The sequence below is a fragment of the Ahaetulla prasina genome, chromosome 5, assembly GCF_028640845.1.
Source record: "Ahaetulla prasina isolate Xishuangbanna chromosome 5, ASM2864084v1, whole genome shotgun sequence".
NCBI classification, from domain to species: domain Eukaryota; kingdom Metazoa; phylum Chordata; class Lepidosauria; order Squamata; family Colubridae; genus Ahaetulla; species Ahaetulla prasina.
Window position 1 is genome coordinate 106,865,451 of NC_080543.1, and position 14,163 is coordinate 106,879,613.

A 14,163-nucleotide genomic window follows, 5' to 3' on the forward strand; every position below is an offset into this window, starting at 1 on the left:
TGCGTGCGCGCGCGCACAACAGCCGGGTGGGAAAAGAGGCGGAGCCAGCACGGCCCCGCCTACTGGCGGAGGGGGGGCGGGCACGCCGCGAGTGGGGGAAAAAACGTAAACGGGAGGAGGGAGGAGGGCAGCGCGCGGGGTTTTCCGCGTCTTTCTACCCCCGCCCCATCTGCGCCCTGGGAGAACTTTTATTATTATTATTTCTCGATGACGGTGGAAGCGTCGGAAGGAGAGGCTCGCTCCTCTCCTCGCCTGCAGGAGGCCCTAATCCCGCCGTGTCAAAGGAGGCAAGCAGTGCGGGGGCATCTTTAAAGCTCTGGATTCCCAACCACGTGTTAGGGACGCGTGGGGAAAAAAAAAGGAGCCCAAGGTCCAAGCGAAGGGAGCCGCTTTGCCCTGTCTCGTCCCAGGGCGCTTTCCTGGACTCCCACCGCCACTCTTTCCCCGGGAAGGTCTCCCGAGTCCCTAACGGGCTCTGAACCCGCATCCTTTGCCAAGGTCAGCTCTGGGGCTTGGCGCTCCCTGCGACCTGAAGGGCCGCGGGGGGTGGGGGGGGGAGATTGTAAGGGAAGGCCGCCTGCGACTTCTGCGAGAGCCGACCGGAGAGGCTTTGCCCTCTTAATGCGGGCAACGGCTCCGTCCTCCCGATTCCTGCTTGCCCCTCGCTGACCCGCGGCCGGAGGAAGGCGGAGCGAGAGCCCTTGAACGGCCGCGAGCTGGAAGGAGGTGGAGGAGGAGGGCTGGGCCGCTTCCTGCTCTCTTCTCGCCGCCTTTGCTGCAGAGGGCGACCTTGGCCGACTCCCGCCTCCGCTGCAGATCCAGCCCGAACGGTCCCGGGAACCCAACCCGGGCAGTTGCGGACCGGGGGGGAAAAAAACCTACGTTATTTCATTTGCCTGGTCCACAGAGAAATCTTTGCATTTTTTTATATTGCACTTCAGCGAGCGCTCTTCAAGAGATGAGAGTTTGCAGGGGGCTGATCTAGCATCCAGGCTGGCTACAAGAGAAATATTAATTCTCAGCCATATTTGAGATTTCTAGCGGCAATGGACAGCAAAGCTAGGGTTGATCCCGGGCACTTCTCTCTGCTAACAGGCAACCAAGCTAACTGCCTGAAGGACCCTATCCTGTCCCTGGGAGTCAAAGCAGTGAAGCGCGAGCAGTGCGGGAAAGTTCACTCAAGCTCCCCTCCTTGCAGGGGGCTGATCTAGCGTCCGCAATGGAACCAAAGCCAGGATTGACTCTGGCTGCTTCTTTCTGCTGTACTGCTTCCTGGATGCGGTAACCACAAGCAGCAGGAGATGAGGGCTGCCTTGGGGCCACCAGCTGGTGCAAATATACTGTGGCAAAGGTGGAATGCTGATGCCTTGCAAATGCAAGTAGCACTTTGCTCCTGCACCTTCCAGCCATCGCCACTTGGGCCACCCTGCCCGCCCGCCACTACAGCATCATTACTCGTTCCGGCAAGGGCTGCGCTCCTTTTTGCACATTGCACTACCTGCAAAGTTGCACATTGCACATGCCACCCCCTATAGCAGAGATTTCCAGCCCCAACGTGGCCAGTCCCATATTCCAGAGCTGTAGTAGTCACAGGACTGGCCCTTTGGTCATCCTGGATCAACTCCTCCACCCGTGTGCATGACCAAAGGGCCAGTCCTGTGACTACTAAAGCTCTGGAATATGGGACCAACTTTCCCACCAACATTAGCAAGCCACCGTCACTCTGCCCGTCTTTGTTTTCCTTCACTCAGATTGACCAAGCTTCTTGAGAGAAGGAACATAAGAGGTTTCCAGGCTATGTGCCTTGAGCAGGCGCTTTCTCTTGGGTCTCCTACCTGGAGGCCTTGCAGAAGCAGAGAGGTAGGCCCAAAAGGCAGCTGAGCCTCACTCTCCCAGTGGTCCACGGGATTTAAAATTATGAATTTGGTGGTCCCTGAGGTCCAAAAGGTTGGAGTCCCCTGCTCTAGATGATAGTAGGAGATAAGATAAGAAAACCTAGCTCTGCTTCCATCTAGTGGTCATCTGAATTTTTGCAGTCCAGATTTGGTAGCTAATGAAAAAAAATCTGTTAATATCTTGGACTTAACATCATGCTATTACTAATGTATAAAATATATAAAACTTACAACTGCATCAAGATTAGGGAAGATGAAGGATGTTGTAGAGTCCATTTTTTGTGATGCCCAGAGTCTGAAAATTCTACTTGAATTTTGGCATGGCCTTTTTCAGCCAGTCCCCAGAGATGAGAGGAAATCCTCTCAGCAGGTGGCGGTAGCTTTTGACCTTTCATGCCAGCTTCCCCCATTCACTTTCTGGGGAAAATTCTAAATGGCAATTATATGATTGTGAGGCACTGGCAACCTATTTTAAGAATGGGTTGCCAAATGTCCAGATCATGATCACGTCACTAAGGGGAAGCTGCAACCTATGTAACTTTGGTCATAAGGATTACCTGTATAGGTATTTATTTATTAAACAAACTTATATGCGTGTCCAACTCACACCTGATGACTTTGGGTGGCTTATGTATTCGTCACAAATTCTTGCTAAGGCAGCCGCACTCAACATCCACACCTGAACTGTACAAAGAAAAATGTTCTGGAGACTCCCCATTCAGAGATATAAAAATAAAACCTGGAAATATGGCAGTAATTCTATGATCAGCCCCCACTCGTTGTTTTATTTTGACAATCTAAGCCACTCTAAATTACTGTGTGATGTGTGTGATCTGGTGTGATAAATCTCTTTCTCTCTTCAAGGATGGAGCAACATTAGTTTAAACAGAAATGAGGACTGGTCTGAATGTAATATTAAATGAATGAATTTTATATTTAAAAAGAAGCCCTTGCAGCTTCTTCACTACAACTCCCAACCAATTCAAATGAAGTGTAGCAGGGTAGAGCTTTAATTATGTTATTCAAAAGTCCACTGCCTGCAAATGGATAATAACGAAAGATAAAGCCAGATTATCTTCTTCTGAAAAAGAAAGCTTGGACTGTAATGGTAAGAACCAAGTTTTATTTCACTTGCCTTAATTGTCTCACAATGCAATTTTCTTCTTTCCCCATCACAACCACAGCAGCTGTATAAAGTTAGGCTTGGCAAAATCCTTTGGCAGAAAATTAAGGTGTCTAGTGCAGTACCTGACTGTAAACATTTAGCTGGCTCAGATCGGTCTCCAGGAAAAAGTGTATATATAACATAAACATTATAGGTACGGCAGCATAAAAACTTGCAAATCATTGGGCCTATGTATAGCAGGAGACATAAATGTCTATTTGCTACGAGTATTTACTTTCTTCCATATAAAATTAAAGTAGTTCTGTATAAAAATAATACTCTGAATGTCTTTTCACAATGGCCAAGTGCAACTAGATTCAGATTTTATCTAAGTGCAACCTGCTGACTAAGAAAATGAAAATCTCTGTTCTTCACAGGAGAACTGATTTCTTAATCTTCAGCCACAGGCATGGGTGTTCATTTTATGATACTCTTTACTCTTTCCTGTTCAATTAGACAGTTTATCCAGCTTGTCACTTATGAATCTCAAGCTTCAGGTGAAATGTTTTGCCTGTTAATTTACATTCTTATTCTGATTTCAAACATATTTTCACATCTTAGTTTGTAGCTCAGATCCAACTTCATTTTCATATATGTGTTTCTCTTTTTCCAGTTGATCTTTTTCTTTCTTCTTCTTCTCTTCTTCTGCAAACTGCGCTTCAACCTCAGCTGGATCCACATAGGTGTAAAAATAGGCCATAATAGCAAAAATTATAGTAACTGCAAACAACAATGCTGCAAAAAGAACATATTCTGCCCACTGTGGAAAAAAAGAGATAAAAAGTATGTAAACAGGATATTTGCATGTTACTGTCTTACTAATGAATAAGCATGTCTACATTGGTTTAGAGCAGTGTTTCTCAAATAGTGGGGCGGGCCCCCCAGGGGGGGCGCGAGGCTCCGTAAAGGGGGGCGCGTTTGACCTCAGCAAACACTGTCATAACAAGCTAAGCACCATGTTTACAGTCGCGCGGGGGGCGCGAAAAATGTTTTCTTCTTCCTAGGGGGGCATGACAGAAAATAATTGAGAAGCACTGGTTTAGAGAACAGTTTATCTTCTCTCTGAGGCGAAAATTACTGTTTTTTAGGCTTCAGAATAACCTCAATTGCATCAAAATGGTACAAGTAACAATTTCAATTCTAAGGTACTTGCAGGAACTAGTACTAATATGGAAAATTAAAATGGTGTTTCATATTTGGATCACACCAGAAATCCTTTCCATTTTCTACACTTCAGTAGAAATTTTCCATACTTTTTTTTCGTTGTTATACCTAAAGCACCACAAATTGTATGCATGTACAATGTCCTTCAGTATCTTACAATCACATAGCTGGGGGATGATATCACATTGCACGATTCATTTTACACCATTCAGATGTCACTAGATTTGTGAAGTTCACCTACAACATGTTAATCATTTCTAGATATTAAGAGGTCTTCAATGTCTCATTCAGCAGCAATAGCACTGACCTTCAGTCCATGATATTTACACTACAGCCTGCAGGCCACCTGGTATGAGTCAGATTTGGGGAAATTCTGACCCAATGACAATTCTCAGCTTCTGATCATTTAGTGACATCTCTCACCACTGGACATTCTGCCTTAGGCTTCAGGTAATATTAGAGCATTACCATCAGGAGAACATGATTTCCCTAAACCAGGGGTGTCAAACTCAAGGCCCATGGGCTGGATCTGGAAATGGTGCTTAGATCTGGCCCCTGGGGCCGACTTGGAAACAGTAAAGGAGCAGCCCGTGGTGCCTCTGCCAGCAAAAAGAACTCCATTTTCACTGGCAGAGGGTTGTAGGAGGCCATTGTAACCAAAAACGGAGCTCGCAAGGGCCATGCACGGCCCTCCCAAGCTCTGTTTTCATTGGCAGAGGGTTGCAGGAGGCCGTTGCAGCTGAAAATGGAGCTTGGAAGCTCGTTTTTGCTGGCAGAGTGCTTGGACCACCAAAGGTGCCTCCAATATGAGTGACTTCAAGCTGGCCATACCCATCCCCCCCCCATGTCAAACCCAATCCTGATGCGGCACTCAATGAAATTGAGTTTGACACCCTGCCCTAAACCATGATCATCCTATGAAGTAACTGAAGTAACTCAATTAGAACAGTTAAGGCAAACAATACATATATTCCTTTGGACAACTTTGGCATACACATGATGACATTTTTAAAGGGATTAAAATTTACTGGGCAATAGAGGGGAAAGTATAATTTGGAAAAGGCTTCAACTTTAGTTCCTTGGGAATAAATATCTTGATGGAATTTTCAGCAGTCGTGCCTAGGATTGTACCATTAGTCTTTTGATTAACTGGTTTGACCAGTAAAGTTTCGCATAGGTGAGATCCTCATATACCAAGAGAAGAACTCCCATACTTTATTCATAGCTTATCATTTAAAAAACAAAAGTCTCTTCCTTCTGGATTTCACATGTAGCAACAATTAGGAAGTCTTTTTTTATATAAGTATTTTGAAATACCCATCCCAAGGAAGTAATCACGGCTGTCTTTTTAGTCCTAGATGAAAACATTTTTTTCTAGGATTTAAGATCTATTTTTTTTTGTTCTTAATGCTATTTGTGGCTTTGTTTTATTTTATATTTATATTTATATTTATGTTTATATTTTATAATCAACAAAGAATACAGAATTAATCTCCGTAATTTATTAGTTACGGAGATTAATTCTGTATTCTTTGTTGATTAGCAAAGTTTATCAAAGTTTTGTTTTGTTTAATAATAAATTTACCTGTTCATCGAGTTTTGAAGCACCAGCTATAATAAGAACAATGATATTGCCAAAGGCCACAGTCAGTAGCCAGCCAGCTTGCAGCACAGACTTCATGTTGGTAGGTGCCTACAGAAATAAGATATACAATTCAATAGTTTCAAACCTTGTTTCAAAATCTAGTAAGAGATATTTAGTTTTAAGGATTTGCAAAGTGCTTCAGTATCAACATGGTCCTGAGATTTTCATTGTAAGCAAACCTCAACCATCTCAAGATGGCCTGTTCTGGGGAAACCATTTTGAAACGGGGTGGTTGTGATTGAGCTGAGGTTTCTCTCATGACAAATCCAAGCCAATTTTCAGTTTTTTCTGAAAATATGCCTTATGTTGTCAACAGCACTCCACAGTCCAACAGCAGGGAGGTTATAAAGCCAAGTGAGTTACCTGTGAATATGAAAATTCAAGTCCAGTCACTGAGAAGACAACTTCAGCACAAGTAATAATGAAATACTGGGGGATTTGCCATGCCATATTGATTGTGTTGGCTTGAATATCTTCAATGTATTTAATGTTTAGTTTCTCGTCAGTACACTGAAAAAAAGCAAAATATATTCATATTCTTATAGTACCTTTTCCTAAAATAATTAAAAAGATACTGAAATGTAATTTCTTTTATTGTCATTGTATCATATTTATCTGAAAGGTAGGCAGTCTTTAACTGAACTTAACCTCCTTTCCTTCCATAAAAGATGAATAGGATAGAAAACCCTTATTTATCTCCATAATCATATTGTCACTTAATCTAAACATAACTTCCCATTTTAAAGGTGCAGCATGGAGGGGGAAATCTGTTGCCCTCTCAAAATTATACAATAACCTCATATTCCCTGTGTCAAGTCATGTAGAACCCAGAAAATTATAAAAAATGAAGTGTTTGTTTTCCATATTTTTAAAATTCTTCAAATTAATTAATTTTGAACATCACACAATTTCTTTGGGCAGATCACAAATCATAACATAAAAAAACAATGCAACCCCAAATCAAGATAGTATCTGAGCAACATGTTCTCATTCAAACCTGTGAAGAAATTTCTGACTCTTATCGGCGAGTGAGTCAAAAACATTAAGATAATGGCCAGAATCAATATTAAAAAATGGCAAGGTTTTGATCACCAGATGTTAGGGACAACATCTTCAAGTGATGACCAAATTTTTTTGTATTATAAAAACTCACTCCTTATTTACATTGCCTGTATTTTCCATTATTACAAAACAACAATTAGAACACCAAAACAACTAGACATAAGGACAGTTTTTCCCCGAATGCCATCATTCTTCTTAACAACTAATTCCCACAACACTGTCAAATAATTTACTAAGACTGTATTACTATTAGTCTTCTCTTCCTTACTAGTAACTATCTCTTCCCACTTATTACTATAATCATGTATCTTTCACTTTATATTGTTTTTACTTGTTTCCTAATACAATTTGATAGCTTATTAGTACCCTTGACTATCTCTAAGTGTTGTATCTTTTTATTCTTGATGAATGTATTTTATTCTCCTTATGTACACTGACAGCATATGCCCCTAAGACAAATTCCTTGTGTGTCCGCTCACACTTGCCCAATAAATTATTCTATTCTATTCTATTCTATTCTATTCTATTCTATTCGTTTCTATTCGTTTCTAATTCTATTCTCCACAACAAAATTTTCATGAAAACACATCTGCCTATAAACTGTAATACAACTTTAGTCCTTTGCTTTCCTCTTTTATTTGACACCTGTAATAGTGTAACAATCATTAAAATAAGATGACAATGCTGAAAATTCAACTAAGACCTTATTATAGGGGTTTAAATATTTGACTGGTTATGTAGTTAATATTTTGTTAATTTAGGCACAAAGTTTAGAACTTACCCCTGTGACTATAATAGTGTAAGCACTGCCATAACCAAATGACATGGATGGAACTGTACACTTTTTATTATCAATTTTAGCAGTAATATTTTTTCTGGAAAATGCAATAAGAAAAATTAGTACTGATAACATAATTTCCAAACATAACTTTAAAAAAAAACATACCCTAATTTTGTAAAGAATATCAAAAATAAATGTAAAGAAAGCCTATTCATATTATGAGCATCACCCCAAAGTAGGTTTGCAAATTTTAATTCCTGTAGCAGGCACTTTTTAAGATAGTTTGTGACAATTCCCAACAAATAATTACATGTTCCTGCTACCTGTAATCAACCAGCACAACATTCTTCCAAGTGCCTAATTAGAAATAGAAACTTACCAAGCTCTTTTACATAATCACAGAAAGAACATGCAATTTACAGAACAGGCAGAAAATAAGCAGTCTGCTGCCAAAAGATGATAAATCCCAAGCAGGCAATGATAGTCTACAAACCAGGATCCAATGAATACCTAAGAACTTTTCCTAACTATCTTTGAAATTCAGCTGCTGCTTTCAGTATTTTACCAAAGTGAAGATGTTGGTAAGCCTTTATCTAGGATTCTTTTCAAAACTTCCATTAATGAAGTAACAGACATCATTTGTTTCGCTCTTTCTAGGAAATGTTTTCCTCTCAAAATCAACCAAAACAACTTTTTATTTCAACTCAAATGTTATCTTGCTCATGTAAAACTACGTTGATTTAAATTATTGTTCTATTTTAGAAGTCCAAGTGTGTTTTGCAAACTTTTAAAATTCAACAATTAATGTGGGTAAAATCTTCGGCTGATATTCACTGTTCACCAATGATGAAAAAAGGTAATGGGCATAGGTAAGAAAGTTTAAAAGGAGTTCTTATCTCCCTCCATTCCTGCTTTTTATTTTATTTTCCTTTCCCGTTTTTGACTGTCCTAGAACTTGTTTCTCAAAGGCCCATTTGTTTCGTTATTCATCCTTTTCATATTTGCTTTCTCCTGTTTTTTAAACCATTCTTTGCCACCTGTGACAGTCATAGCAATTTTACCTACTCGTGTGATGCACACTGAAACATTTCAGGCCAAGATAGGAAAAATGGCAGCCACCATGTCTTGGAGGAACTGCCACTGTGTTAACCCAGAATGCCTAGACCTTGATGATTATCTAAATCAAAGGTTACACTCCTAAGATGTCATTTTCTCCCCCAAAGGCTAAGTACAATTTTAGAATCCAACGTAAATAAGAAAAGTGAGACATGAATTCTTCAGTACAGTTGTCAATCAACCAGTATATCATAGCTTAAATTATAAACTTTACTGCAGGTAAACGTACTAATCTATTCTGTGAGATATACACATTAATTGTACCTAATTTTTTTATGGACTAATGTTCACTTTCTTTCAATTCCATCTTACCAGCATACTTTCCCATACTGATACCCTCCAGAAATATTGCAGTTGTAACTATTAGTTTTGAGAACTGAAGTCCCAACACATCTAACAACACCAGTTGGAGGAAAGCTGTTGTATCGTAATGTTAAAGAATACTTACGATCCAATTGGAAAAGCAGCGTAGTTGGTGACTGAGAAATTCATCACCTCTCCAAAGGCCACATCACCCATAGTGATATTAATGATTGAATCCAAACTGTTTATAAATCTTTAAAAAGTTAAAAAGTCGCATTTAAAAAATTGAAAGGCCTTTTAGCCATTTATTATCATTAACTGGTATTTCCTTAGTACAGGTAGTCCTCAACTTACGACCACAATGGAGCCCAACATTTCTGTTGTTAAATGAGACATCTGTTAAGTGAGTTTTGCCCCATTTTACAACCTTTCATGCCTCAGTTGTTAAATGAATCACTGCAGTTGATCAGTTAGTAATATGGATGCTAAGTGAATCTGGCTTCCCCATTGACTTTGCTTATCAGAAGATCGTAAAAGGGGATCACATAACCTGAGGACACAGCAACGATCATAAATATGAACCAATTGCCAAGTCTCTGAATTTTGATCACATGATCATGGGGATGCTGCAAAGGTCATAACTGTGAAAAATGGTCGTAAGTCAGATTTTTAAGTGCTGCTGTAACTTTGAACGGGCACTAAATGAACTGTTGTAAATCGAGGACTACCTGTATTGACAATTCATTCTTAAATATTATTAACAGAGATTTTCAAGTGTTTAGAGTAATACTATAGCCAAAGCTTTCTTACTCCAAAAATTCTGTCACAAGATACAAAATTTAGTTATACAGCTAAAGGTGTTATAATTTAGACTACAGTAAATCTAAAAAATTTTCAGTGCTGTTGCCTTAAAATAGTATAGCACTCCGTCCACTCTCTCCCATGAACAATCTAGAGATCTTCTACATACAGTACATCAGTGGTGAAATGTAAAATTTGTTATTACTGGTTCTGTGGGCGTGGCTTGGGTAATGTGACTGGGTGGGCGTGGCCAACTTTTTTTTTTTTACTTTTAAAAGCATTTTTTCTACAACCTCTTCGGCCGAAGAGGTTGTATAAAAAATGCTTTTAAAAGGTTCTGACAATCCCAGCTGAGCCGCGTGATCATCAGAGGCTTTTTTTAAACTTTTAAAAGGATTTTTTCGGCCGAAGAAAAAATGCTTTTAAAAATAAAAATAAAAACCCTCTGATGATCGTGTGGTTCAGCTGGGCATGGGGGGGGCAGGGATTTTTGCTACCAGTTCTTCAAACCACCTACCGCCATCGCTACCGGATTGGGCAATCTGGTCCGAACCGGGAGCCTTTCACCCTGCAGTACATGATATCTCAACTTCTCTTGTCTTGTTTTTGCAGGTGGCAGGCTATTACAATGGAGTCTGATGTGGGTTTCTGTGTAAGAGTGTGTGACCTGGAGACAAACTTGTGGTTTGAGGTGTCACACCTGGATAATAGTTCCTTCCAAGACTGTCTTCCATGTCAAAGCAACTAATCCCTGCCACAATATTTAGTTCCAGACTCTTATTTTATAGCTTAATAAAATTAAACATTAACCACAATAAAATATAAATCCACACAATTAATTTTTATTACCTGATCATATTATTGCCTTGTTCTGGTTTTTCCGTGATGCCATCTATAAACTAAGAGGGAGAAATAGTTTAAATAATGGTAATAAAATCCACACAGAACAGTTATATTTCTTTACACCATAGGCACTTTCATGATTTTTGTTCACAAACATACTTATACCTGAATACCACTAATATTTAAATGTTGTATACAGATGACTAAATCAAACAAATACAATAATTGTTAGTTTGGACTGATGTATTCTTGTACAGTGCTTTCAACCCCTCAACTTTTTGTATTGTTTTCTGAAGTGCACTGCATGAATACATCAATCAATCTTAACTTGTCACATCCTTGACCAGGATGCCTTATGCACGGTCACTCACGCTCTTGTTACCTCTCGCTTAGATTATTACAATGCTCTCTACATGGGGCTCCCCTTGAAGTGCACTCGGAGGCTTCAGTTAGTTCAGAATGCAGCTGCGCGGGTGATGTAACACCGCTCCTGCGCAGACTGCACTGGCTACCTGTGGTCTTTCGGGTGCGCTTTAAGGTTTTGGTCACTACCTTTAAAGTGCTCCATGGCTTAGGACGTGGGTACTTATGGGACCGCCTGCTGTTACCTCATGCCTCCCACCGACCCGTACGCTCGCACAGAGAGGGACCTCTCAGGGTTCTGTCCACCAAGCAATGTCGGCTGGCGGCCCCCAGGGGAAGATCCTTCTCTGTGGGGGCTCCTACCCTTTAGAACGAACTCCCCTCTGGCTTGCGTCAATTGCCTGACCTTCGGACCTTCCGCCACGAGCTGAAAACTCATTTATTTATTCAAGCGGGATTGGCCTAAATTTTTTAAATATTTTTAATTGGGGTTATATTTTTTATGAATTTTAAGGGTTTTTAAATTTAATTATTTTAAATTTCGGCTGACAATTGAATAAGTTTTTTAATTTTTGTTTTAATTGTATATTGTTATTGTTTTTTATAATTGGCTGTACACCGCCCTGAGTCCTTCGGGAGAAGGGCGGTATAAAAATCTAATAAATAAATAAATAAATAAATAAATAAATAAATAAATAAAACTATTATTATTTATTTATTTATTTTATTAGATTTATAAACCGCCCTTCTCCCTGTGTATATTAAATTTCATTTTAACCACAATTAAGGTCAGAACAAAGTCCTGTCAATTAGGATTTCAAACCAGTCCCAACCCTGATTAACTTTCACTATTTCAAAGTCATGAGACTATAGGAATAATAAGGCACACAATATGCATACTTGTTCCAGGTTTTAAATACATAAACACATACCATTCATGTAAACAGGAGATGAAAGGAGATCTAATGAAATCTAATTTATGCTGACACTAAAATATATCCACACCTTTCTGCTCCTGCAAATCAATCTTGCCATCATTTTGTCTGCATTCCCCTCACATTGCTATTATTATATTTTTATACCAGTTTAACCTTGTCTTTATTAATAAAGTTCATAAAAGAATACTATATATAATATAAAAATGGTCCTGTGTATTTTTCAATACATTTTTGATACGTTAACTTTTCCATACTTATCTTATATAATGCTTCATTTAACCATATACCAAATGTTGGGGAACTGATTTCCAGCATTCAGTTATTGTCAATCTGGGTGCAATCTTCTCTTTTTGATTCCATCTAGCTACATTTTTCTGATATTTCCTTTCACCTAGGCTCAATCAGTCTCTTCAGATTTTTGTGTTATGATTCGCTCGTTCATTCTCTCTATTGCTTCAGATCACCTTAATACATTTCTTTTGTGTTGATTTCTCTTTTGTTATTTGATCTATATTCATACATTCATTCTTGACCTTATATCTTCAATGCTTTACTGCTAACTTAAATATCCCACCCTGCTGAATTCAACATGTATGCTTCCCCTGATATACCATAATCAACACTAATTTCCATATGACATTGGCATTCTTTTTCCTATGAATACACTTTATGTTTCAGTGTATCATACTAAATACAAATTCCCACAAATGGGAAGGCAGAAGAATAAAGCTATTACTTAGACACATGAAACCTTATTTTAAATATGGTTCTTTTGTGATCTTTTATCAAACTGATTTTGCTTTTGTTGTTGTTTAATTCATCTGGATGAAGTTTTTTATTTAATTATTGTAATTATTTACGTACTATCCCTAAACCCAAACTCTGTGTATACTCAACAGCAACAGTCCTATTATAGCCTCTATCACATTTATACATTTTGTAGCTTGTATATCTAGTGCTAATTTTTAATAGATAATAAATGATCTAAACAGAACAAATAATCTTTAAATAAATTTACCAGCTTTGCTTCAATTTTGGGTTTATTTTTTATTACAAGAGTGTGGCGTTGTTTCTCCATATTAATCATTTTTTTTGTTAGAGAACCATTTAGATACGATATGTCAATATTGTTTGATGTCTTCATTTCATATGTAATATATTCCGTCTGGAAATAAAAATAAAAAACAATAAAACAACTGGCATTCCTTTCATGTAACTGAATAGTTTTCATATCTGCCAATTAATAATAATAATTATATTAATTATATTTTCTATTTTATGGTTTTGATACCTAGTCCAAAAAATCCTGCATTTGGTCAATTAAAATTGTTGAAATATTATCAGATTTTACTGCTATTAATTTCCTTCTAAAATTGTATCTCCCCAACCATTTCAACTGTCGACATGAAATGCTACTTCTGAATAACTGGTTTCATTTTCCTTCTGTGATGTGTGATGCTGACAAGAGGTGAAATCCTCTGTTTGTTTTCCTAGGATGTATACAAATAGGGCTCATCCAACTATGGATGAATGTATCGAAGATAAAGAAAACATAGAAAATGCTGCCTTGAGGTGCCTTACATCAGGGCATGACAGAAATTATAACTTTATAAGAAACCTAAAGTGGAGCCACTTTATAAAGCACCATGCATGACCAATTACTAAAAGAGGGTAATAAATACTGATTTCAATATTGATGAGCAACTGTTTATAGGCTCCAATTTTCATGCCAAGTTCCAATTTAAAAACAGGCAAGTTTAGTAAACACATCTCAATAGGGATGATGTCCCAAAAGTGCTTTTTCAAACTCTTTCTGGTTTTTCTTTGAAATGTTTTGCTTCTCATCCAAGAAGCTTCTCCAGCTTGGATGATTGAGAATCTCTATAGACAATATAGATGATGGTATAATTTCAGAAATGTAAAAATTGTTAGTATTAAAACAGAAGTTGTTCTTTTTTATTTATGATGGTATGCAATGTAGGAAATCGTGGTCTATGCATGAGAAGATGTATATTCCCAAACTGCATTTTGACTAATCGTATATTCACTAATTTCTAATTAATGTTGAGAAATTTTATCTCATTAAA

At 38.4% G+C, this 14,163-nt stretch overlaps 1 protein-coding gene and 1 long non-coding RNA gene across 3 annotated transcripts in view; one reads left to right on the forward strand and one right to left on the reverse strand.

Annotated features, from left to right (window-relative positions):
- The first annotated feature begins 38 nt into the window (after window positions 1-38).
- Window positions 39-10,785, forward strand: LOC131199613 (uncharacterized). Its single transcript, XR_009155367.1, has 4 exons — window positions 39-498; window positions 3,674-3,843; window positions 6,186-6,284; window positions 8,370-10,785. It is a non-coding gene; the product is annotated as an uncharacterized LOC131199613 (long non-coding RNA).
- Window positions 513-14,163, reverse strand: part of SLC15A1 (solute carrier family 15 member 1) — a 52,436-nt gene continuing 38,785 nt past the window's right edge. For both annotated transcript variants that reach the window (XM_058185572.1, XM_058185571.1), the window contains exons 17-23: window positions 13,095-13,241; window positions 10,782-10,831; window positions 9,277-9,384; window positions 7,713-7,806; window positions 6,233-6,379; window positions 5,810-5,917; window positions 513-3,820 (exon numbers count right to left, since the gene is read on the reverse strand). In XM_058185572.1, the coding sequence (XP_058041555.1) occupies window positions 3,611-3,820; window positions 5,810-5,917; window positions 6,233-6,379; window positions 7,713-7,806; window positions 9,277-9,384; window positions 10,782-10,831; window positions 13,095-13,241 (864 nt within the window). In that variant the 3' untranslated portion in view covers window positions 513-3,610. The remainder of the gene's footprint in view (window positions 3,821-5,809; window positions 5,918-6,232; window positions 6,380-7,712; window positions 7,807-9,276; window positions 9,385-10,781; window positions 10,832-13,094; window positions 13,242-14,163) is intronic.